The 24,855-nt window shown below is 41.6% G+C and overlaps 1 protein-coding gene across 1 annotated transcript in view; it reads right to left on the bottom strand.

Annotated features, from left to right (window-relative positions):
- Setd3 (SET domain containing 3, actin N3(tau)-histidine methyltransferase) overlaps nt 1-24,855 on the bottom strand; it is a 72,934-nt gene that overhangs the window by 28,313 nt on the left and 19,766 nt on the right. Inside the window, exons 5-6 of the mRNA XM_085697911.2 lie at nt 23,274-23,346; nt 22,762-23,018 (exon numbers count right to left, since the gene is read on the bottom strand). Of these exons, the coding sequence (XP_085554037.1) occupies nt 22,762-23,018; nt 23,274-23,346 (330 nt within the window). The remainder of the gene's footprint in view (nt 1-22,761; nt 23,019-23,273; nt 23,347-24,855) is intronic.

The raw sequence follows: 24,855 nt of genomic DNA, 5'->3' as shown, positions 1-24,855 counted from the left end.
CAATCACCCACTTGTTCTGGTATCTGAGAGACATCAAATAATTTCATCTTTCCAAGAAAAAAACAAAAAGGATTTAGTAAAAACACTGGTAAGTAAAATGGAAATGAAGAAGCTCTCCTCTGAGGAAGGCGATATACTAAAGGATGAATCTAACAGAATGAGAGGAGAAAGACTGCATTAATTATTTTTCTATTGCTGTGACAAAAATAAAACACCAAGACTAAGGCAACTTATAGAAGACAGGGAGTTATTTGGCTTATGGTCCAGAAGGGTCAAAGTTTTCATGGCAGGGAAGCAGCAGGTATGGTGGCTGGTGGCTGGTGGCTGGAGCAGCAAGATGAGAGCTTACATCTTTTTTTTTTTTTTTTTTTTTTTTTTTTTTTTTGAGAGGGCATAGAGCCAGAGTTTCTTCGCCTAACAGTTCTGGCTATTCTGGAACTCACTCTGTAAACCAGGCCAGCCTTGAACTCACAGAGATCCACCTGCCTCTGCTTCCTGAGTGTTGGGATTGAAGGTGTGCACCACCATGCCCATCTGAGAGCTTTCACCTTAAACCACAAAAAAGGAAGTAGAAAGTGAACTGGAAATGGTGCAAGGCATGAAAACAACTGGGGCCCAAGTATTCAAATGCTTGAAACTTTGGGGACTATCTCATTCAAACCACCACAGAGGGCGACAAGGTTTGAAAGTGTTTAAAAAAAAAAAAAAAAACCAGCCCAGTGGCACAGAGGCATAGACATATAGTCCCAGCGTCCAAGGAGGCTGATGCAGAAAAGACCAAAGTTCAAAGCCTTTTTAGGTTACAGATTGATTTCAAAGCCAGGCTGGACAACTTAGTAAGATTTTATCTCAAAAAGAAAGGGAAAAGGCTGTGGGCATAACTCAATGATGGAGTGTAAGACCTAAAGTGTGCAAGACCTTGTGTTCAAACCCAATACCAATGGTATGGGATTTCCTTCTGTATGCTGTGAATACCACTGGTGAATAAAGAAATTGCCTTGGCCTGTTAATAGGGCAGAACTTAGGTAGGCGAATGCTGAATGCTGGGAGAAAGGAGGCAGAGTCAGAGAGAAGCCATATAGCCCCGCCAGAGACAGATGCCAGAACTTTACCTGGTAAGCCACAGCCTTGTGACGATACACAGATTAATAGAAATGGGTTAAATTAAGATGTAAAAGTTAGCCAATAATAAGCTAGAGCTAATGGGCCAAGCAGTGATTTAAATAATATAGTTTCTGTGTGATTATTTTGGGTCTGAGCTGCCGAGCAGCCAGAACGACCAAGCAGCTCTCCTTACAACACACCACCAACACCAAAAAATAAGGGCCAAATATGGCAAAGAACTGAGAGTGGCCTCCAGCCAACAAGAAGCCAAAGCCCTAAGGAGGTATTCCCTACAGCCAGGCATGGAAGTGAGCTTAGCAGTTGAACCTTCAGACAGAACTACACATGACTATGCTCCTGTGAGAGCCATGGAAGCAGGCACCCAGTCGGGCCAGACCTGCACTCCTGCCTAGAAAATACAAGATAATGTTGATTTAAGCCTCTAGAAAACATGAGATAATAAATGTGTTGTTTGAAGCCTCTAGAAAACAAATTTTTAAAAATTGTTATCTTCCAAGTACACATATCAAAGCAAATTCGCACAAGCACATCACACGTTCTCAGTAAAGATGGTTTAGGATTTGCCACAGTAAAGTGAAATCTCAGGGCTGCCCAACAACCACACAATTTTTTTCACTCCTTGTGTGTCTGCTGAAGGCTGGTGATGCCTTGGCTCCCTCATTCCAACAAGGTACTCGGTAGTCTTTCTGCCTCTAAGAAATAAGACGGAACATGTTCAAAATAAAAGAAAGAAAGAGAGAGAGAGAGAGAGAGAGAGAGAGAGAAAAGAAAAAATAAAAGAAGGAGGAGGAGGAAGAAGAGGAAGAAGAAGATGAAAAGACAAGGTGTGTTCTGCTACCAGCAGCAAGGTAAAAGGAGAAAGGTGATGACTGGTAGGGTGAGGTACCAGTGAAGGCAGAGACCCTGCTTCTCTTCAACTAGAGGCAAGAGTTCAATCAGTGAAGCTAGAGAACTTGGTCTATTAGAATTGCTGTTAGTATAGGGACACCTCCTTGCCCCTTCTGTCCCAATTTATGCTCCACTTTGATTCACCTCAGAACAAATACTCTATTTTAGTTCCAAATATATGACCCTTAGGCACATGCAAGTCTTTTCAAACACACGCTATGTACTCTAGCAGTTACAATGCATCACACTGATATGTCTTTGTTGGATCTTAATCAAAACCAAATCCAATATAGGAACCCATCTGAACTGCTTCCATCTTCAAAGCTGTATGTGAAAATCAAGTAATCTGAAGACCCCATAAGGTCTACCATGTATACTAATGGTTTATTTTGATCTTACCGACATCATACACCTGCTTTCATTCTGTGAGACAGATGAAGGCTGTGAAACAGCATGAAGTCTGAGAGCAGTTCCAACGGCTGCAGCAGCTTTCCAGGTCTGTAGCCCAGGACACTGGCCTTTGGGTCAGCCTTTCTGCGTACACACCTCAGATGCAGGAAGGGAACCCAAGCCACCTATACTTGATTGTATAGACTCCAGGGGGTGTGCTAGTTGTGCCATGGAGAATGTTAAGACTATGGCTGCCTTGCTGACCCCTTTCACTATAGTCCATGAGCACATTCTGAACCAAGGCTAAAGGAATAAACCCCATGCTAAGGTTCTGTGATCCGCTCTCTTGAGATTCTGGCTCACCAAAACTCTGTCAAATAGAACAAAACACCTTCTACTTTACTAATTTTTTTATTACTTAATCTTTTTAATAAAGTTCAATTTAGAGATGGAGTTGTAGCTTAGTGATAAAGCACTTGCTTATAGTACCTGAGGCAAGACTCTGGATTTGACCTTGAGCAGACCCTCCCTACAAAAAGTTTCATTTAAAAAGGTGCGGGGAGGGGGAGTGGTGGGGGGATGGCAAGATGTCTCAGTGGATAAAATTGCTTGCTGACAAGCCTGACAACCTGAATTTAACCCCCAAGAACCCACACAGTGGAAGAGAGTGGAAGGGAGTGGAGAACCATCTCCCACAAGTTGTCCTATGACCTCTACATCCATGTCAGGCTAATTACCTGTGTGTGCATACTTGTTCCAGCATGTACACGTGCATGCACGTATCTATCTATAGGCACACAACCTATCTATATCAGAAGAGTACTAGAGACAGCAACAGTACCCCAAAAAGTAGCTTGTATTTGCAAGCTTTAAAACAAAACCCTGACTCTAATAAGCCCACATCAACTGGTTTATTAATTATTAAATCAATCTCCCAGGGATCACTACAAGCAGAACAGTTACCATCCCATAATATACACTGGACACAATGATTCTCCTCATCTGACCACCCTACAGTATTGATTCTGGTTTTAAAGTAAGTAGATTTTAATGTTAAGAATTCAGGCTGTGAATTGAAGGAAGTGTCTCTACACCACTCTCCCACCACTGCCTGCTGAGCACCAGCTGCCACAAGGTTCAGTGTACTTCTCCCAGCTCTCCTAAGTGATCACGTGGATAGGTTACCACAATCTGTATACCTAGTCAATTTTATGACATACCTGACAGGTGGAAACACAACTGAACTACACATAAAAAGGAAAAAACAACTTCCTCCCCATTCAGCAAGCATCCAGCTACTTATCACACTTGTGTGCCAAGAACCAGATGGCAATTCTGATAAGAGCACACTTCATAGACAAGTTGTTTCCTGAATTCACTCTTTTGTTCAGGAAAGCAATGGGAATTTCAGTTTTCATTACAGTTGCAATATTAAAGTTAAGCAACAATGAGAAATCCTGAGCTCTCAAAGATTTATTCTTTAAATGTGTGAGTGCTTTGCCTGCATGAAATCTGCTCAGTGGTCAGACTGGAAAGCATAAAGTCTCTAGCTTCTGCAAAAGTCAGGTCATTTACCCTTATGTTCAGATACTACCTTTAAACCACCAAACAACACCTTAGTTTCATCTGTCAATATGACCCATATAAAGCTCTGGAGCACACATGTTAGAAAGATCAAGATTTCTTTCCAGAGACTGTAACACTTCCAGAAACAAATACATAAACACGGTAACACATCTCACAGTAAGCCTGAGTCCCAACTTTCGTCTATTGATATCTGGGGCCAAATCATTCCTTGTTACATCGTAAGATCTTTATAGCACCCATGATCCAGCTGTGACAGCTAAAAATGTCTTCTCCTCCCAAGGAACAAACCCTCAGATGAAAACTTCTGGGCTGGATAAAACATTCCTGAGATGACTACAAAAAGCACTACCTTGAATATAAGATTGGTAAGATAAGAATGTCTACTCAAAAAAGAAAAAATCCTTTGGAAAGTGACTCCATAAGTCACAAATTGAAAGACAGTCACAAAACCCAAATCTAATGAAGAACACATATCCAGAAGAGAGGGCCAAACTAAAAGCAGCCAATGGCAAGGGGGAACTTACTACTTCATGCTGAGACTTTCTGTACTGAGTGGTGGAAAAGCTTGAAAAATACTTAGTAAAGAAGATTACACAACACTATTAAAGTAAATATTTAGTGATTACATGTATTTTACTAAAATAAAAAAATAGTAATGTTAAATAACCCTCCAAAAAACAGACACAGGATCTCAATTTTTTAAAATTATGTTAAGTATTTAATTAATTTTATACTGATTGCGTGTCTACAGGATAAACTTGAGGTCTACAGGGCTGAATAGAACATATTTTAAATGAGCAGAAGACTTGCATAGCTCTTTTAACAGAGGATGTCCATGGAGCTGGTAAGCAAGCAGAAGCATGCTTAAAACTTTAAGTCACCAGTGGAAATCAGAACCACAAAAACCTAAAATGCACACCAACACCATGTGTTGGTGAAGAAGTAGAACAACTAGAAATGATTGCTGGTGAGAGTGCAAATTGGTTCAAGCACAGGATTGTTTAGCAATGTCTACTGAAACTAAATGAGCAAACATTCAATACTCCAGTAATCCTTCTCCCAAGAGATGCCCAGAAGAAAAGAGTGTGTATGTCCAAAGAAAGACACATATAAGGCTATTAATAACTGTGCCAGCAAGATGGTCCAGTGGGCAAAGGTGCTTCTGTGCATGTGTGATGATCTGAGTTCAATCATTAGGACCCATGGAAAGGTAGAAGGGAAGAACTGATTCCACAAAGTTGTCCTCTAACCTCCACATGCCCATTGTAGCACATGTGCATATGCACAGGTACACATGTATACATGTACACATTCATTCACATTCTCTCTGTCTCCCTCTCTCCCATACCTGCCCATGATGCTTTATTTGTCAGTTTGACTAAATTTAGAATCCCTCAGAAGACATGCCTCAGAGAGTACCCATGAGGGTGTTTCTAGAGTTTACTAAGGGGGGAAGACCCACACTGAATATGGGCTAGAGCCCTGGACTCAATCAAAAGAGAGGAAACTGAACATCAAGGGTCCTCTGTGTATCTTGACTGCAAATGCGATGTGACCAGCCACAGGGTACAGTCTGCAAGGGAGCTTCTTCCTTTACGTTGCTTTATGACTGTTAAATCTGGCACAGCAATAATAAAAGAAACTAGCACACTGCCCAAGCCCAGCAAACAACCAGTCTCCATGAGCAGAAGCAGCCAGGTATCATGTAATACCAGCATCTTGGAGACTGAGGTAAGAGAACTGACACTATACTCAAGGAAGACAGCTAATAAGGCTACTTATAATAGGACTGCACTGAGAGTTACATGTTAGCCTACGCTACAGAGTAAGACCCAATCTCGGAAGGGAGGGAGGGAGGGAAGGAGGTAGGGAGGGAGGGAGGGAGGGAGGGAGGAAGAAAGGAAGGAGAAAAAGAAAAAATGTAAATTTTATACAAGAAAGTTTATTGAACAATGAAAAGGGGCTGACCTATTGCCATACCCAACAACATGGACAAATTTCACAAACATTACACGGGGCAAGAGCAACAGATGCAAAAAAGCTCATGAGCTCACCTCCACTTACAGGAGGTGTGGTGACAGTTAAGACACCTTGAAAAGGATGGGTGTCTACTGTCTGAGAAAGGACACCTGAAGAGCTGTCATATCCTAACCTTGATCGTGGGTACTGTATGAAATTCTTGGCAACTCTACATGGTGTAGCTTAAATTTCATTTAAAACAAAAAAACTAAAAGCCAAGAGGAAATTTCCCCAAAAGGTTAACCTTTGCTATAGGGGTTATTAACTATTCCCTACCTCTTTTTAAGTTACATTATATTAACATTGGCTATTTTGAAAGTCAATGGAGTCTGCTCACTATTGACAGCCATTTATTAGCTATCATGCCTTCCTCTTTTTTTGTTATTTGCCACCTACACTGCCTGAGTAAACTGTAAACAATTCTTCAAAAAGTTTACACTTTAGACTGTGAGTACTCAGCTCTATCTGGGACAACAAGCAGAAGAGGGACAGAAAGAATGGACAAGCTGGTAGATGGGAAGGGGTACTGTGAAGGCTGCCTCAGGATAGGCCATGACTTAGGCCCCGTCCCAGTTGAAAAGCTACTGACAGCTGACGACAGCTAGAGGACGAAGAGTCATTTTCTTTGGGATTGTAGCAACTGGTAGCCTATGCTCTTGGGATAGCACACCCACGTGCAAACGGGCAGCACTATCTGAACACAGTGGAATATTAAAAAGAAAAAATAATAAACCAGCACACCACAATTCAAGACAAAGTGAGCTTGGCACTTTGAACAGACAAGGTAGTTTAAAATGCCATTAAATACAGACAAATCACTAATTAGTAGGAATCAAAGTACTCAAAACAGAGGACACTTTCGCTGCAAGTTCCTCACTTGCCAAATGGGAAGTCTGATGAGTTCTCGCAGCTATACACAAGGCGGATCTTGACATCTAGGAAAGTATATGACCTTGCTAATGCTGTTCCCTGTTTCTAAATCCCTCCTCCACCTCTTCTGCCTACTTGCTATCTCGTGACACACCAGGCTGACCTATAGTGAGAAACCCTATCTCTGTATCTCATTCTCTACATCTGCTGCTCCTCTCCCTGACTCCTGCTTTGTATCGCCAGACTGGATTTAACAGACAGCTCCTTGAGGACAGAAGCACTCGGCCTCTCTGCAGAGCTAGCACCTGGCAAAGTTCCTCATGCATGAGTGACAACTTGCAGTGTAGCTAGGTGGGAAGGGCCAAATCAGAAAGGCCACTAGAGGGCAGCCCATTCTGCAGATCCCTCTCTGCCACAGGAAGCACTGTCACTCTCCTCAATAAAATCTTGTTTGCCTTCCCTTCATAAAAAGAAAGCCAGAGGGGTCAGAGTCACTAGACATACAGAACTTTTACGTAATGAGGCACTTGCATGAGCAGACAGACATAGTCCTTCTCTGTAGATCTTTTTCAGTTTTTGAGCACCACTACTAATATTTCAATACTCTGTCACTGTAGAATGAACCGACATGCCATAACTGATCAAGGGTCCACCTTCAGGTACCAGTAATCACATCATACAGGTCATAGGAGACGCGGCTATTAAGATAAAGCCAGTGTCCTTTTGGTTCAGGGGTCAGGGCCTCTAACTCACTTGAAACTTAAAAAAAGACAACATAAGAGCAAGAATTTCAAGGCTGACAATATCATGTCTGATGTAAATACTAGCAAATAAAAAATGGCATATTAATTTTAAACTCCTTCACAGCATTTAAGAAAAAACCAAGAGACTGACACAAAATTTTCAGAACTCATTAAAGTTGGTCCTGAAATCACTGGCATATAGAAAGTGAAATCTGTTCATTCTGACAGTTTTTCCTTCAGACACGCCCATGTGTCACCATGGTAAAGGCTGGGTGAGCACTTCTATTAAACCCTCACTTGCACAAACTTACAATTTAAAACTGAAAATTTGCTCCAGACTTGATTTTTGCATGCAAAAGTCATCTACTTGAAACAATGCATTCTAAATAGAAATGAAATCCACGGGCAAAACCCAACAGGCTAATTGTGGCTACTACATCTTAAGCTTTGACAAATTAGAGTAAGTTGGGAATTTAATACCAACAATTTTCACTCCAGGTCTAGAAACAACAAGAAGATAAACTTGAAAACAGTACATTCCAGAAGCCTTAAGACCCTCTCTTATTTTTCCAAACTCTAAGCTTTTCCAGGCAAACTGGTCTCCTATCTGGGCTGGGCTTCACTCACTCTCTAACCATGCAGAAGCTTGTTATCCAACAGGCCCTTGTCAAGGAGACCTGCAGAATCAGAGGGCAATGACTTCTCAAGAGGGACTGGCCCCTGTCCATGGTGCTCACATGAGAGAAGACACAGGTATAAAGACAAAAGCAACTCTAGATAGTGGTGGGACTATAAAGAAATAAGTAGCACACAGCACACATGACAGGGAATCATGTCAAGAAAATACACACTCAGAAAGACTCTAAACTTAAACCATAATGTGAAGGAGTTGCTTTGGAAATTGGGGGAGGGCTCTTGCAGATAGCAAAGGCTCATCAAGTCCTACGATCTCTGAGGAAAGGCCAGAAGACAGGGAGTGGTAAGAGCGAAGGGACCAACAAGCACCACTGAGCAGTCTTGACATTCCAGTTTACTCCAAGCGTAAGCAGAGGCAGAGGAACAAAAAGATGTCATTTATATTCCAGAAAGATCCCTGTTAGCTGTGTAGTCACCGAAGGGTCAAAAGTCAACTCTGGATGATGGAAAAGTGAATCTAAAAAAATGACAGCACTTCACAATCTACATAAAAAAGACTGACCTTGAATCTTGAGAGATGAATCCAGATCATCATGGAATCATTGCTCAGGATATTCTACAGATCCTGGAAACTCCAAAATGTAAACACAAGATACAGGCAAACATCCCCATTCAGAAGAATAGAATTAACCAGGCATGTTGACAACATACCTGTAATCCCAGCAGTTAGGTGGCCGAGGCAAGAAAATAACAAATTTGAAGCTAGTAAAGGCTATAATGGAAAGTTTGGGCCAGCTTGCACTATATATAACAATACCCTGTCTCAGAAAAGGAAGGAGGGGGCTGAGAGTGTAGCTCATCAGAACACGGGATTGGCAGGAACACCAGTCTGCCCCTGACCCTTTGCAGTCTGTGAAAGAGCAGATAAGGTGAACAGTCCTGACCTGAACTGGAAGGCCGGCAGATGACTAGAATGCCAGCTCTGGGACCTTCCAAACTCAACTTACAGTCAGAGCAGGGTTTGTCTAGGGCTGCAGCTCACTGGACAATGCTTGTCCAGCATCCCTAGATCCATGCAAATACTCAGTTCTTCAATGATGTTGATGTAATTACAGCTCCAGTGGGCTGCAGAATGTGGTATCCACCAGAGTTATGTTTTACTTTGAACGACAGTTGTTTGCTATTTCGGCTATGACTTTACTCAATAAATAATTACCAAGCACTAGCTCTGTGTCATCTCTAGCTATCCTTCTAATCGAGAATGAAAGTAGTTCCCTGACTTCAATGGGTAGCATTCTAGTTGAGGAGATAGAAAGTAAGGAAACATGATGTGCTATCAGATACTGACCTGCTTTAGGACAGAAACCAAGGTCAGAGGGCATGGAATATTGAGACATACCTCCAGGACACTGGGGCAGCAGCTAAAACTGAAATACCAATAAGCATTATACCATTTTCTTCCCTCTTCTTTATTGGAGAGGTATCAGGCCTGAGTCCTATTACCAGGGATTTGCATATGTACTGCATCCACACAGGTGCTGCTCTAATAGGCGAACATCTGGTACTAGGGGACAATATATGTGTATTACTTTGTTTGTTGAATGTCTACTCATAAACTGAGTGATAAAAGTCACAAGTTTGAATTCTAACAGACCTGGCAGGCAAGGACTAAGGAAAGGGAAGAAGGCTGGGACCGTCCTAAGGAGGAGAGGAATTAGAAAGCAGAGGGTAGGACGCTACAGTGAACAAAGCAGGCTGCACTGCGGGAGTTAAACCTGAGGAGCCTCCATAGGACACGAGAACAGGCTACAGTGCTCCAGGCTCAACCACTAAGTGTTGTTCCCTGCCCACTCTCAGCACCAACATGATATGAGGTATAGCTTTATCACAGATAGAACCATGGACACAGGAGAAGTCTCCCAGAGACCACTGAAAGTAAAGGCAGAAAAAAATAGGAAACAAAGGGCACTGAATTCCCCAAAGATTCTAATGAAGATTCTATCTAAATTGCAATGGCATTCACAGTGAGAAATTCAAATTAGATTTTAAAATGACACCTCCACAGTCTTTTATTTATAAAAAGGTGAACATCAGATACATGTTTTGCTGTAGGAAAATGGTCTTGTATACTGTAAAGATTTGTCACTCATATTGGTTTAATAAAATGCTGAATGGCCAGTAGACAGGCAAATGTATAGGTGGGGTGACCAGACTAAGAATTCTGGGAAGAAGAATGGCAGAGAGTAAGTCACCAGTCAGATGCAGAGGATGTAAGATGAGAATGACTCACTGATAAAAGGTACCAAACCACATGGCTATACATAGACAAGAATTATGGGTTATTTTAAGTTACAAAAGGTAGTTAGCAATAAGCCTGAGCAATAGGCCAAACAGTTTGTAATTAATACAAGCCTCTGTGTGTTTCTTTGGGAAAGAACAGCTGCGGGACAAGGCAGGACAGAAATGTCTACAATGTTTAAATGAGTAATACACAAATGTGGGAACCCCACAAAGAACAAAGGCACTCTTATACACTGAACTCACATTAGAAATGATGAGAATGCCTATCAGGGACACGCAAGGACACACATAGTTCAAGACATTTCAAGATAGCCAGCAGCTCCAACCAAGACAGCAATGGGAACTGACAGCTCTCCAGAGGATACACCAGCCTAGGCTGTCTTAACTTTTGGTTTATTTGCATTGTTTTGTACCATGAAAAGTTGGGTAGGTAAGGATAACAACGAAGAAAGAATGGCACCCTGCCAGCTTCTCAGAACCCGGGGATAAATGTGAAGAACTTATGCCCTCCAAGGACATTATCTTCCAACTCTGGCAGAAAGGTGGTCTAAGGGGCTGGACCATTCATTAAGGTGTTAAAAGAAATGTCCAGCAAGCTCACAGAATGTCTCTGTAAGGACATCACCCTTCCAGTCAATAGGGCACACACAACTTCCTGTACATATAATACCCTAAAGGATTTTATACCAGACTGGTGTGCCCTTAAACTATAACTTCTTGATACCAAAATTAAAACGCCAAGTAAGTTTAAAAACAAAGAATAGGCCACTGAGCTGTGATTAGAAGTTCAAGGTCTGCTCTTGAACTTGAACAGAACTGTTCTAAACCCAATTCAAAAAATACAGAAAACACAGAACCCAGGAAGCAGCTCCCAAATTGTCTATTCCTCATGTGCACATGTGCACACATCCCTCCTTCTGGATCATTGGAAAGATCAAAGCACTTGGAAGGGAGCCAAGGAGGTCTAAGGCTGTAGTTGGTGTAGAGTGCTTCTCCCATAGCACGAGGCACTAAGCTCCATCCTCAGTGCACTCCTGAAAAAAACAACTAATAGACAAGGATTCCTCTTATTGAGCTTCTCTTCCTCTTGGCAGTCACAAAGGCATGGTCACAGCTCTGTCCCACAGGGACTGCCATTTGCAGCCATGAATTCCTGGTGATATCCACAAAAGCTCTTCCTACCCACCACCCTCACCCCTGTACTTCCTCAGGACAGCCCCACAAGCATTCCATAAATGGATGTTGCTGACCTGAAGAGAAAAGGTACCCAGCAAAGTCACAGGGACACCATGAAAGCAGAATTGTTATTGCCCTTCTACACCTCCTAATTTCCACTGTGATTCCGATAGCTACTGAACACAAGAACCCAATGCTCACTCATCTCAGCACCTTTGGTCCACTAACCTGGTGTGTCATGCCATCATTACCTCTGACTCTGTTCCTTCACCCTCACTTCTGTTGCTCACAGCCCTCATTTAGTAGCTGTGACACCACTGTGACGTGAGCTAAGAACAAAGCATTCCTAATGGAACCTTTGTCTCCAGAGAAATGCTTAAGTAAGGATAGGCTAGAGAGTGGCACTAGAAAGCACTACCCACAGCTACTTTCTACTCTGATGCCAAAGGAAGTCCGTGATGTGTGATGCAAGAGTAACAGATTTTTACCTGACACACTTCCATGAATTTATCTTATGAAAAATGCTGCATAGGATGTTCTCTAAATAGTTCAAATTGAAAAAGAAATCAACTGTCACATGCAAAGTCATTTACAATAGCGTGTATCAAATCAACAGTGAGAGCAATGGATCATATAACCCATCAAATCAAACAAGGATCCAGGAATCTTTGTTGACATGAACCACTGAATAAATCAATAAATAGGGAAGTAGGGGCAGCTATTCCTCAAAGTAAAATTCTAATACCTGTAGAAGAAAAACAGAACAGGAAGTTTCCAGTTGGCACACATCACAGTCACACACACCCAGTGCAGAGGGCAGTGGCAGCACGAAGACTAGTACATGAGGATAGGGCATTTACTAGTACATGAGGATAGGGCATTTACTAGTACATGAGGATAGGGTATTTACTAGTACATGAGGATAGGGTATTTACTAGTACATGAGGATAGGGCATTTACTAGTACATGAGGATAGGGCATTTACTAGTACATGAGGATAGGGCATTTACTAGTACATGAGGATAGGGCATTTACTAGTACATGAGGATAGGGCATTTACTAGTACATGAGGATAGGGTATTTACTAGTACATGAGGATAGGGCATTTACTAGTACATGAGGATAGGGTATTTACTAGTACATGAGGATAGGGTATTTACTAGTACATGAGGATAGGGTATTTACTAGTACATGAGGATAGGGTATTTACTAGTACATGAGGATAGGGTATTTACTAGTACATGAGGATAGGGCATTTACTAGTACATGAGGATAGGGCATTTACTAGTACATGAGGATAGGGTATTTACTAGTACATGAGGATAGGGTATTTACTAGTACATGAGGATAGGGTATTTACTAGTACATGAGGATAGGGCATTTACTAGTACATGAGGATAGGGCATTTACTAGTACATGAGGATAGGGCATTTACTAGTACATGAGGATAGGGCATTTACTAGTACATGAGGATAGGGCATTTACTAGTACATGAGGATAGGGTATTTACTAGTACATGAGGATAGGGCATTTACTAGTACATGAGGATAGGGTATTTACTAGTACATGAGGATAGGGTATTTACTAGTACATGAGGATAGGGTATTTACTAGTACATGAGGATAGGGTATTTACTAGTACATGAGGATAGGGTATTTACTAGTACATGAGGATAGGGCATTTACTAGTACATGAGGATAGGGCATTTACTAGTACATGAGGATAGGGTATTTACTAGTACATGAGGATAGGGTATTTACTAGTACATGAGGATAGGGCATTTACTAGTACATGAGGATAGGGCATTTACTAGTACATGAGGATAGGGCATTTACTAGTACATGAGGATAGGGTATTTACTAGTACATGAGGATAGGGTATTTACTAGTACATGAGGATAGGGCATTTACTAGTACATGAGGATAGGGCATTCACTAGTACATGAGGATAGGGTATTTACTAGTACATGAGGATAGGGTATTTACTAGTACATGAGGATAGGGCATTTACTAGTACATGAGGATAGGGTATTTACTAGTACATGAGGATAGGGTATTTACTAGTACATGAGGATAGGGTATTTACTAGTACATGAGGATAGGGCATTTACTAGTACATGAGGATAGGGTATTTACTAGTACATGAGGATAGGGTATTTACTAGTACATGAGGATAGGGCATTTACTAGTACATGAGGATAGGGTATTTACTAGTACATGAGGATAGGGCATTTACTAGTACATGAGGATAGGGTATTTACTAGTACATGAGGATAGGGCATTTACTAGTACATGAGGATAGGGTATTTACTAGTACCTGAGGATAGGGTATTTACTAGTACATGAGGATAGGGTATTTACTAGTACATGAGGATAGGGTATTTACTAGTACATGAGGATAGGGTATTTACTAGTACATGAGGATAGGGCATTTACTAGTACATGAGGATAGGGTATTTACTAGTACATGAGGATAGGGTATTTACTAGTACATGAGGATAGGGTATTTACTAGTACATGAGGATAGGGTATTTACTAGTACATGAGGATAGGGTATTTACTAGTACATGAGGATAGGGTATTTACTAGTACATGAGGATAGGGCATTTACTAGTACATGAGGATAGGGCATTTACTAGTACATGAGGATAGGGCATTTACTAGTACATGAGGATAGGGTATTTACTAGTACATGAGGATAGGGCATTTACTAGTACATGAGGATAGGGTATTTACTAGTACATGAGGATAGGGCATTTACTAGTACATGAGGATAGGGTATTTACTAGTACATGAGGATAGGGTATTTACTAGTACATGAGGATAGGGTATTTACTAGTACATGAGGATAGGGCATTTACTAGTACATGAGGATAGGGTATTTACTAGTACATGAGGATAGGGCATTTACTAGTACATGAGGATAGGGTATTTACTAGTACATGAGGATAGGGCATTTACTAGTACATGAGGATAGGGCATTTACTAGTACATGAGGATAGGGCATTTACTAGTACATGAGGATAGGGTATTTACTAGTACATGAGGATAGGGTATTTACTAGTACATGAGGATAGGGTATTTACTAGTACATGAGGATAGGGTATTTACTAGTACATGAGGATAGGGTATTTACTAGTACATGAGGATAGGGTATTTACTAGTACATGAGGATAGGGCATTTACTAGTACATGAGGATAGGGTATTTACTAGTACATGAGGATAGGGCATTTACTAGTACATGAGGATAGGGTATTTACTAGTACATGAGGATAGGGCATTTACTAGTACATGAGGATAGGGCATTTACTAGTACATGAGGATAGGGCATTTACTAGTACATGAGGATAGGGTATTTACTAGTACATGAGGATAGGGCATTTACTAGTACATGAGGATAGGGTATTTACTAGTACATGAGGATAGGGTATTTACTAGTACATGAGGATAGGGCATTTACTAGTACATGAGGATAGGGTATTTACTAGTACATGAGGATAGGGCATTTACTAGTACATGAGGATAGGGTATTTACTAGTACATGAGGATAGGGTATTTACTAGTACATGAGGATAGGGCATTTACTAGTACATGAGGATAGGGCATTTACTAGTACATGAGGATAGGGTATTTACTAGTACATGAGGATAGGGCATTTACTAGTACATGAGGATAGGGCATTTACTAGTACATGAGGATAGGGCATTTACTAGTACATGAGGATAGGGTATTTACTTGCTGTCAAAGCATCCACTTTACTGGAACAAACATTAATAAAGCACATTAATTTATGTGTTCCCTGAGGAGGACACAACTTGACTTCTATGATACTCTTGCCAAAAACATGATCTCAGTTTAATGTGAAAAACTTCAGATAAATATTAAATGAAAGATGTCTATAAAGTGGCTGCCAGAGTATTCTTCAAAACAATGCCAGGGTCTGAAAGGAACGGAGAAGATAGAGAAATTGAGAGCAAAAAGGAGAGCAGCTAGGGGGAGCTCTGTGCCACCACTGACCTCCTGGATCATGTCTTACACTGCAGTTGCATAAGGCATTACTAAGTCAGACTAGGCAACATGAGTGTGAGCTCTATTTTATAACTTGTCTATAAGCACAAAAGTTTTTCAAACTAAAAGCTAAACAACTGAGCCAGGTAGAATATGCATTATGGCCAAAAATGCATAATTTCAACCTAACTTGAGAAATCAGGTAAGTACAAATGAGTGACTTCCACAAGTACTCTCCAAAAGAGTGCCAGGGTCACAGAAAACCTTTGTGAAGTTGGGGGTATGGCCCAACGGCACTAAATTCAATCCCTAGCAACACACACACACACACACACACACACACACACACACACACACACACAGAGTTGGATTCTACCATGAGTTTCTGACTTCTCATCCTAGAAAGCATCTAATGACAGGGAACACTACAAGCTGGTGCTCAGAGTCTTCCACATAATTTGGTGCATATTCCTAAAAGGCTTGTTTGTTACAGGACTTTTGCATGACAGCAGGTGCATGTCTTGTGCTGCTCTAAGACAGATACAAGTAAAGCCACAGCAACCAGGACAAACAACTGTCTGTATTTAACCACAACTGTCACAGCACACTGAGAACCAAAAGTGGCATCTCTTTCTGTTTCTTGCCAGGGTCCCAAGTTCAGAACAGGCTGTAGCAGGTGCAGCAGTAACTGTAACTATGGTTGTTCATCTCTTCTGTCACCACAACCCTGATCAGCTGGAGGTTGCCTGCCCAGCAAAGATATCCAATTCAAGACTGCCATACTACACTCTGAAGCAAAACTCACTATGAACGAATTCTCTCACACTGAAACAAGATACACAACTAATACACAAATCATTTTCTCCACAAGAGGAAATCCAGGTAAACATGCAACAAGTCACCTAAACCGGGAAATGAATAAATTTTAAACCCTGCTAAATCCATACTTGATTTTAAAGTTTCAACACAGGAAAATGTGTGTCTTTGTGAAAATTCTTGTCCTCAACATAAGCTGATGCCCCATGTCATCAACTGACATGTTATACAATAATTGCCAGTTAAGCAGACAGCTTATTCTCAGACCTGAATCTTTTTCACTTGATCATTCAGCATAGTAAGGAGAGTAAAATCTAATTGGAGTTGATTCCACTTTCACACAAATATGTAGTTTCTAATCTGAGTTTAAGCCAAATCCTATTTTTCCACTGATTTCTATCACAAAACGGGTTACAATGTTGCCATGTGGAAGTCTCACATGGAGCTGACCTGTGGTTATGTGTAGGTACACAGGTCCCCATTTTTCCCGAGGTGCTTTGCAGGGCTGTTCTGCTTCCTGGTTCCACTGCATCAGCTTGAGGGTGTAGCATAGAACTGCCCTCTCTTGTTATGTTAATTTCACCTACGGCCCAAGGGTGTAGCTTAGAGAGAACTCTCCCTTTACTGTTATGGTAATTCCACCTGCAAGCAAGGTTCTCGCCGCAGGCAAGGTTCCCGGGTCAGCTTTTCTCTGAGCCTGAGCACGCCCACCTGGCTTCCTCTTTTCTCTGTTCAGCTGCTCTCCGACCTTGGGTGCGGCCCTCTGACTTTTCTCTTTCCTTGATCCTGTTGGGGGGCTGGTGTCCTTTTGCCCCACAGTATAGATATCCGACTGATGCTTAATAAAGCTGCCATTTGCCACTTGCTCCTTGGCAGATGAGCCGGTCTCTTTGTGTGTGTGTCATGTGTTCAAACCCCTAGGACATGCATCCGTTCTCGTGGGCTCAAGTCAGGAAAAGCGCGCGCCTGTTTCGAGGTTCGGGTGTCCACAGAAAAGTGCGGAAGCTTACAGTTATGTTCTCATTTACTAGGAGCATTTTCTTAGCTATAAAACTGCAAGTTGGAAAAGCCAGGTTCTGCCTTTCCCTACCAGTTCTTTCTTCTCTGGCTCCCTGTTCACAAACTGATGAAAATTTTACCCCTATTGGGGGCTCTCAACCCTTAGAAGCCTTTTCTAGCATGTGGCTTAGTCAGTTTCTAAACTTAGCACTCGGACTTGGAGTGTTAAAATCAAGCTGCAGTACAAGGCTCAACCAGCAGGTGCTGCATCAACACCAGGTGGGCTTTCAGTGCTTGTCTGAGGCTCCTGTCATAGGCTTACAATCTTGTAGAAGGATACAATGATTGCTAAGCACCAAAGAATGCAATCTCAGACAACCTATTCTCAGGTTCTCCCTGTTGCAGGAGCTGTTATTCTACTTCTCAACAAAGCCTTGCTTGCCTGCTCTTCACTGAAGAAAAAAAAAAAGGAAGAAAAGACTACAGTGCAGGATCTGGAAGGACGCCTGGAAGACCAGACACCCAAGCCTCCAGTACACAAGGGAAGAGGAGCAAAGGCCTGGCAAGACTCCATTTTAAAACAAACACTATAAAGCAAGCTAAAATCAGTTCACTTGAACTAACAAAAGTGCCCACACCAAGAAGCCCTTGACCAAAGAAATATTCTGGAAAAAGAGGACACAGGAAATAACTTTGTCTAAGTTTCCAAAAAACATTAAAATAAAAAGCAATACAAAGAAATCTAAATCTTAAAGAAGTTTCTGACTACTAGAAGTTAGTCATGATGCATTTAGAATAAAACTCCAAACACTAGGGAACAGTGTGATGCTCTCTACTAATGGGCACAGATCTGTCTAGGACCAGGGTCACACCACAGACACACGGAGGTGTGGAGTACTTACTCTGAGCCTTAACAAAGGAACTCTCAAGCTGGCAGTCAGAAGAGAAGAGTCTTCAGTTCTGAAGAGCTAGATACAGACACTCAGGAAGATGACTCTAAGAGGAAATCACAAACTAGAAATGGAATACAGACACCGGTTCCCTGTGGCCTGGAGAGGGCTGTGACAGAGCTCACAGATATTTCTCTGGGGGATGGTTCTCATGTTCCTGGTAAAGATGAAGATTCTCAATGTAAAAACAAAACAAACAAACAAAACCTAGATACAAACAAAACCTAGAAGGCAGATCCTGTGATGAAAATGTCAATCAGGGTGTAAATACAACACAGTGGGTGCTCTCCGCCCTCTTTCTGAGTGCTAAGACACAGACATTGCACTGATCCTGGAAAAGCATGAGAAAGAGCCCTTCACCACCCCAGGAGAGGGAAGACAAGGACAGCAAACAACAGTAACATCTGTATTTACTGATTTATGACTCAACACTTTCGGAAGTGATGAGACTATTCTAAAACAAGAAAAACAGCTAGACTCAAAAGATGGTTTTCAATGAGTGATATGGCTAATCTTGGTTGTCAACTTGACTGCATCTGGAATTGACAAGGACCCATGCTGCTGGGCACTCCTATAAGAAACTTCTCTTAATTAGATTAGAAGACCTACCCTAACCTGGGTAGCACCTTCTGGAGGTTGGTGGTCCACATGAAAAGACATAGAAGAAGGAAACTTTTTTTTCCTGCTTGCCTTCACTCTTTCCGGCAAATTCACAATCCTGTTGTTGCAGTCAGTATTAAATCTTTAAAATTCTAAACTTTTAGAACTTCAGCATCAGATTGCGACTGCAGAGACTTACAGTCTTATGGACCAAATAACTACCAGATTATTTACTTTTCTGTAGTGAGACAAATGTTGAACTCCTAGGATCACAGACTGTTCATTCTACCAGTTGTGTGTCTACAGAACAGCTGCTCCTTAAATCTGCTACCATATTCCTGATGCACACCTGAGCTGATGAGTTGGGTCTCAGGTTATACCCCATTCTAAGCTGCCTAGAGTGCTTATTCCAACAGGCACTTAATTGGAAATCCTGGTTAAGAAACTTTCTACAGGTCCGACATGGTGGAGCACATCCTTACTCCTAGCATTTAGGAGGTGAGGGCAATCAAATCTCTGTGACTTTGAGACCAACTTGGTCTATACAGCAAATTCCAAGTCAGCTGGAATTACATAATGAGACCTTGGTTTGTTAATGTTTGTTTTGTTGGTTTTTTTTTATTTTTTAAGGAAAGGAAGGAGAGAAGAAGGGAGGAAGGGAAGAAGAGAGGAGGGAAGGAGGGAGGGAGAAAGGAAGGAAGTAGTGGTGGTGGTGGTACACGCCTTTAATCAGCACTTCAGAGACAGAGGCAAGCAGTTCTGAGTTCAAGGCCAGCCTGGTCAACAGGACAGTCAGGGCTACACAGAGAAACCCTATCTTGAAAATCAAACAAACACAGAAAACTCACAGAAAAGAAAACAAAACTTTCTACAAAAGTTCATTAGGCATTTTCAACTTGAATGGTCCCTTCTGTTCCTTTTTTTCATCATTTAGTGATAGTTATGTTTTCCATGGAAAAAAGAATTACAGCAGTTAGCTAGGTATGGTGTACAGCATGCTTGTAATCCCAGCAAAGAGGCAGAAAGGTGATCATACACTCAAGGCCATCCTAGGCTACATAACAAATTCCATGCCAACCCAGGGCAATAAAATGAAATCCTGTCCTCAAAAAAACAAAACAAACAAATAAAATAACAAAGAATGAGAAGGAGGATAAGGAGGAGGAAGGGAATAACCATGGTGTCAGACTGCACTGACAGGTTAACAGTGTGGCACCCTGGGTTCTAGAGAGGAGAGTTGCTTTTCCATCATGCCAACCTCACTTTGAAATAAGCCATTTAACACTATTTTAGATTACAGAAAACATTAAAACCTGTATGAACTTTCAAGACTAAAAACACAAGTTCCCAGACACACAGAACTGTGAGGACTGGACAGTTCTGAGTTTGTGCCTATCCTGTAGCTCTGGTCTCTAGGCTTTCAGGAGGCTCTCTTCATTATCCTTGCCCACCGAGAGAGTGCAGGAGAAAAGGTTAAAAAGACTGATGTATCCCAACACCAGGAAGAAGAAAATCAGAAAAAAACAAAAACAAAAAACAGAAAAAAAAAACTGTAACAACCAAGTAACCTGGGCTGAAGGATACAGATAGTGACAATCACAGCAATTACAGCTTCACACAGGTCAGCTCCTTCTGTCCACTTTCCCCTAGAAGCTGGGGCTGTATCTTCCCACCTTACAGTCAAGGAAAGCATAGCACTGCCCACTGTGGCACAGTACAGTGGTAAGTAGTGGCAAAGTAAGTAAGCCCTCCTAAATCAGCACCAGTCTGCACCCTGGTTACTACATGGCACCAGCTGAGTAAAGCAGCCCATTCCAAATTCCATTTCAACCGCAAGTGAGATGGACCAGAGACGTGACTTATGTCAAAGCCTGTGCTCTTCCCACATGGCCACTGGGCTTTTACCACACAGATTACCCTCTACAGCTTTGTTCTGCCTATACCACAGTCAGGATCCTCCAGTTTGGGACCCTTGCTAATGAGGCCTCCCAGCTAAACTACATAAGTGACTACACTCCAAACCTAAAGTTCATACACATGTGCGCGCGCGCACACACACACACACACACACACACACACACACACGCACAGAGAGAGAGAGAGAGAGAGAGAGAGAGAGAGAGAGAGACACTCAGGGGCATACACAATGCCATCTCAGAGGCATACACAATGCCAAGGTGCTCAAATGAAAATTAAGAATAAGGGCATAACACTTGCAAATGACAAAAAGCAAGACCAAATGTCAAATGTAGGACTCCAGGACATTGTAAATAAAGAGGCCAAGTTTTAATCTGGCTCCATCAACAGTTTTTTAAATTAGACAAACCTGAAAGAAAAGCTGTATTATCATTCTTCATAATGTCCTAACCTTGAGGTTTAAAAAGGCATATTTCTATGAGGCAAGGATCATGTGACTTGAAATAGTTGAAATATTTGGCAGGAGGGAAGATGTATTTCTGAGAGGAATATTTCTATAAAGCAAGCACACTGTAAAACTAAAACAATGAATGGACGTTGGTGGAAGAATGCTTACCTAGCAAGCACAAGGTCCTAGGTTCCATCTACAGTGTGTGTACATAAACACACACAGACACACACACACAGAGTCATCTTTAAAATAGGTAAATAAATTAAGTAAAATAAAGTAATACATAAAACTATTCCCGCAATAAAATGCAATTACCACATCTAGAAAGCATAACAAAACACATGGACAGATGATTTCTAAAAGAGCCACACCAGCCCAATTCAGGCTACCATTCCTGTCCTGCAGTCAGGTGAAGCAGGACAGACATGGACCTGAGTACTGCAAAGGAGTCCAGAGGAGACACCTGCTCAGTTCAGGGCGGGCACTGCAGCACTGGCTCCATCCTTTCCTGAAGCAGTGATGGGACCCCAAACACAGAAAGCCAAAACAAACCCTCCAGAGATTTGTGTATGACACTTCCACTTAGAACTCCCTAAAACATAATACCTCATACACTTTGAGAAACATAAGCAAATCACCAGCAGTTTACATAACTGTCAATTTTTTCAATTAATGAATAGAGTAGAAATTAATTTTTTAACTTTTATCAATTTATTTCCTAATTTTTTAAGTTTTTAGTTTTTATTAAATCTATCCATTTTATCTACGAATGTTTTGCCTAAATGTGTGTCCGTGTACTGTATGAGTACCTTCTGCCCATGGAAGTCAGAAAAGGATGTCAGATTCCCTGTAAGTGGAATTACAGATGGCTGTAACCCATCATGTAAGTGCTGAGAACTGAACCCTGCTCTTCTGCAAAAGCAACAACAGCTCTTAACCTGAGCTAGAAATTTCTCCAGCCCCTAGAAATCAATTTTAATTTTCCTAGAAATGCAACACACAGGGAACCTTTTTTATATCCCATGAAGTTTACAGTCTGTAAAATCTCTTGATAATCTCACTTTCAAAAAGCTCAGTGACTTTAGTCAGTGACAAAGTGCTGCTTGTATTGATCCTGGATGCTGATGAAGCCAGACACACTTAAACCTATGTGGTAGTACTTCTGCAAATATGGAACAATGAAAGAAAGGTACCTGAATACCCGTTAGCTTAAAAGCCAAATGCTTAGGGACCTGTAAGAAGACGGGCGAACACGCACAGGTCCTTTCTGCCCCACCCTGCTCACCTGGATGACTTTATAGAAATAGGCATACTGGCGTGCTGTGTTTTTATACTGGCTGAAAACATCATGGATGGCTTGTGTCGACTGAAGACATCGCACTTCCTCTTCTTCAAAGTAGAGAGGGGTGTCATATTCACTGGGGAGAGTCTGAATGTACGGCTGCCAGAAAGAGTTGGGGCTGGCTCGCTCACACAGCAGATGAAAGGCCAGTGCAATGTTTCCCATGGCTTGGAGAATTCGGTCTTGAGAATATAGGGGCCCTGAATCAATCCAGAAGTTAGCAATGTAAATGTCATGGACTCCTTTAAAAAGTCACCACTTAAACATGCAAAAACCACAGCGCAAAATTCCAAGGTCACATGCATCCTTCTCTGAACATAAAATGGAAAACATTTAATATGGATTTGGGGACCTATATCATCAGCTGAAAAACAACCAAGCATTATCTTTTATCATTAGGAATAAAATTTTATGTTTATACAGCTTGTACATTGCCTTAAACAAATTATTCTTACCCAATATTGAATTCTTAGCAGACTCAACAGTCATCAGTAACTTTCGTGGAACCCATAAAAACAATTCTTCCGCCTAGAGAAAAAATAAGAAAACAGTAGACTCTCACAACATGCTACAATGATCTCAACCACATCTACTGTCAGAAAGCCAACTACAAGAAATACAACACAGCTATATATCATCACTTCTAGAAATTAGGTATGTTTTAAATATTCACATGTGTACTGTAGTTAAATGAGTAGAAGAATAACATAAAATCCTATTTCTGGGAGGAAAACTGGCACTACATAGTCCTTATGCTGCTGAAACAAAACAAGACTTCCAGAGTTAATCTGAAGCAAGTAAAACATCTGGAGTAGAACACAAGGTATGTTTTACTGCTTGCTATACTTTCAAGTTATAAAAATGAAATAATCCTTGCCCTCATATTTTACAAGTAAAGTGCTTCTTCTGCTGAGGTCATGAACCAGAGCAGAACCCCTGCTGCACAGGGGTTCAAATCACAACACTGGCTAAAGTACCAGCCCACAAATATCCTTGACCTCACTATTCTGTTCATATGGGATATATGACTGTGTATGTCTGTGCTTACGCTACTGCATAACCCAGCCTAGAGCTCTGTCACGGGGACAGGACCAGGACAGGGTCAGGTGAGAACTAGAAAGAAGGGCCTCCACAGAACCCAATACACAGCACCTTATAAACCTGCACCTTCCAGCCTCCAGAATATGAGGATAAATGTTCCCAAGGAAAGCGCAAGACAGACCACAGCTAAGATATTGGGCAGTACTGGCATGAATGAGGCTTCTTACCTGTTACATAAAAAAAGCCTGTGGCATCTTGCCTCTGACAGTGTCTAATATTTCAAAGCTTTTCTGTTTTGTTCCCTGCTGTAGATTGTAAGTATCATACAGGAAAAAAAATCATTGTTTTTCGGCAAATCTGGCATAATAAATGAATATCCCTCACACAGTAGGTACTCAACAGGTATCTAATATGCCAGAGTTGTGAGGACAAATGGAGAGAGCTTGGCCAAAAAGCTGTTGGAGGCATGAGCGGACCAAAATAATAATACCCATTTCCTCTACCCAACTTCACCAACTGAAAGATACAACACTATAATAAAAGGTCACTCAAAATATAACCTGCTGAGTTTGAGAAGCAGGCAGATGCTCACACCAAGTCACAGGTACACTGGCTCCCCACAGACCCCTTATGTGAGCTTGCCCTGTAAGGCACGGGGTGGAGAGCACAAAGCAGATGAACACCCTGAGCAACCAGCACCCACAGACTAAGCCCAGTTCCTTATCCCCAACTGGCAAAAAGAGACTAAGTTATGCCCCACCTCTTCAGGACAGCAGGACTGAGGAGCAGAGAGACTGTCTCAAAAGTATCTCTCCACATGTCTAGCTCTCCTCTCCTCTCCCTACTGTTTATGATGCTGCCATTTCCATGAGTGGCACTTTCAGTTATCCAGAACAAGGGTCAACTTCCACACTGCCTCCCTTACCTCCATTCATCACAGGATCCCATGTGCTCTCCTCCCACAGTTAAGTCCAAATCCTTTTTCTTAGTTGACTC

The sequence above is a fragment of the Myodes glareolus genome, chromosome 11, assembly GCF_982192425.1.
Source record: "Myodes glareolus chromosome 11, mMyoGla1.1, whole genome shotgun sequence".
NCBI classification, from domain to species: Eukaryota; Metazoa; Chordata; class Mammalia; order Rodentia; family Cricetidae; genus Myodes; species Myodes glareolus.
Note: the sequence above shows the minus strand (reverse complement) of the source record. Positions and strands in the feature narration are given on the sequence as shown.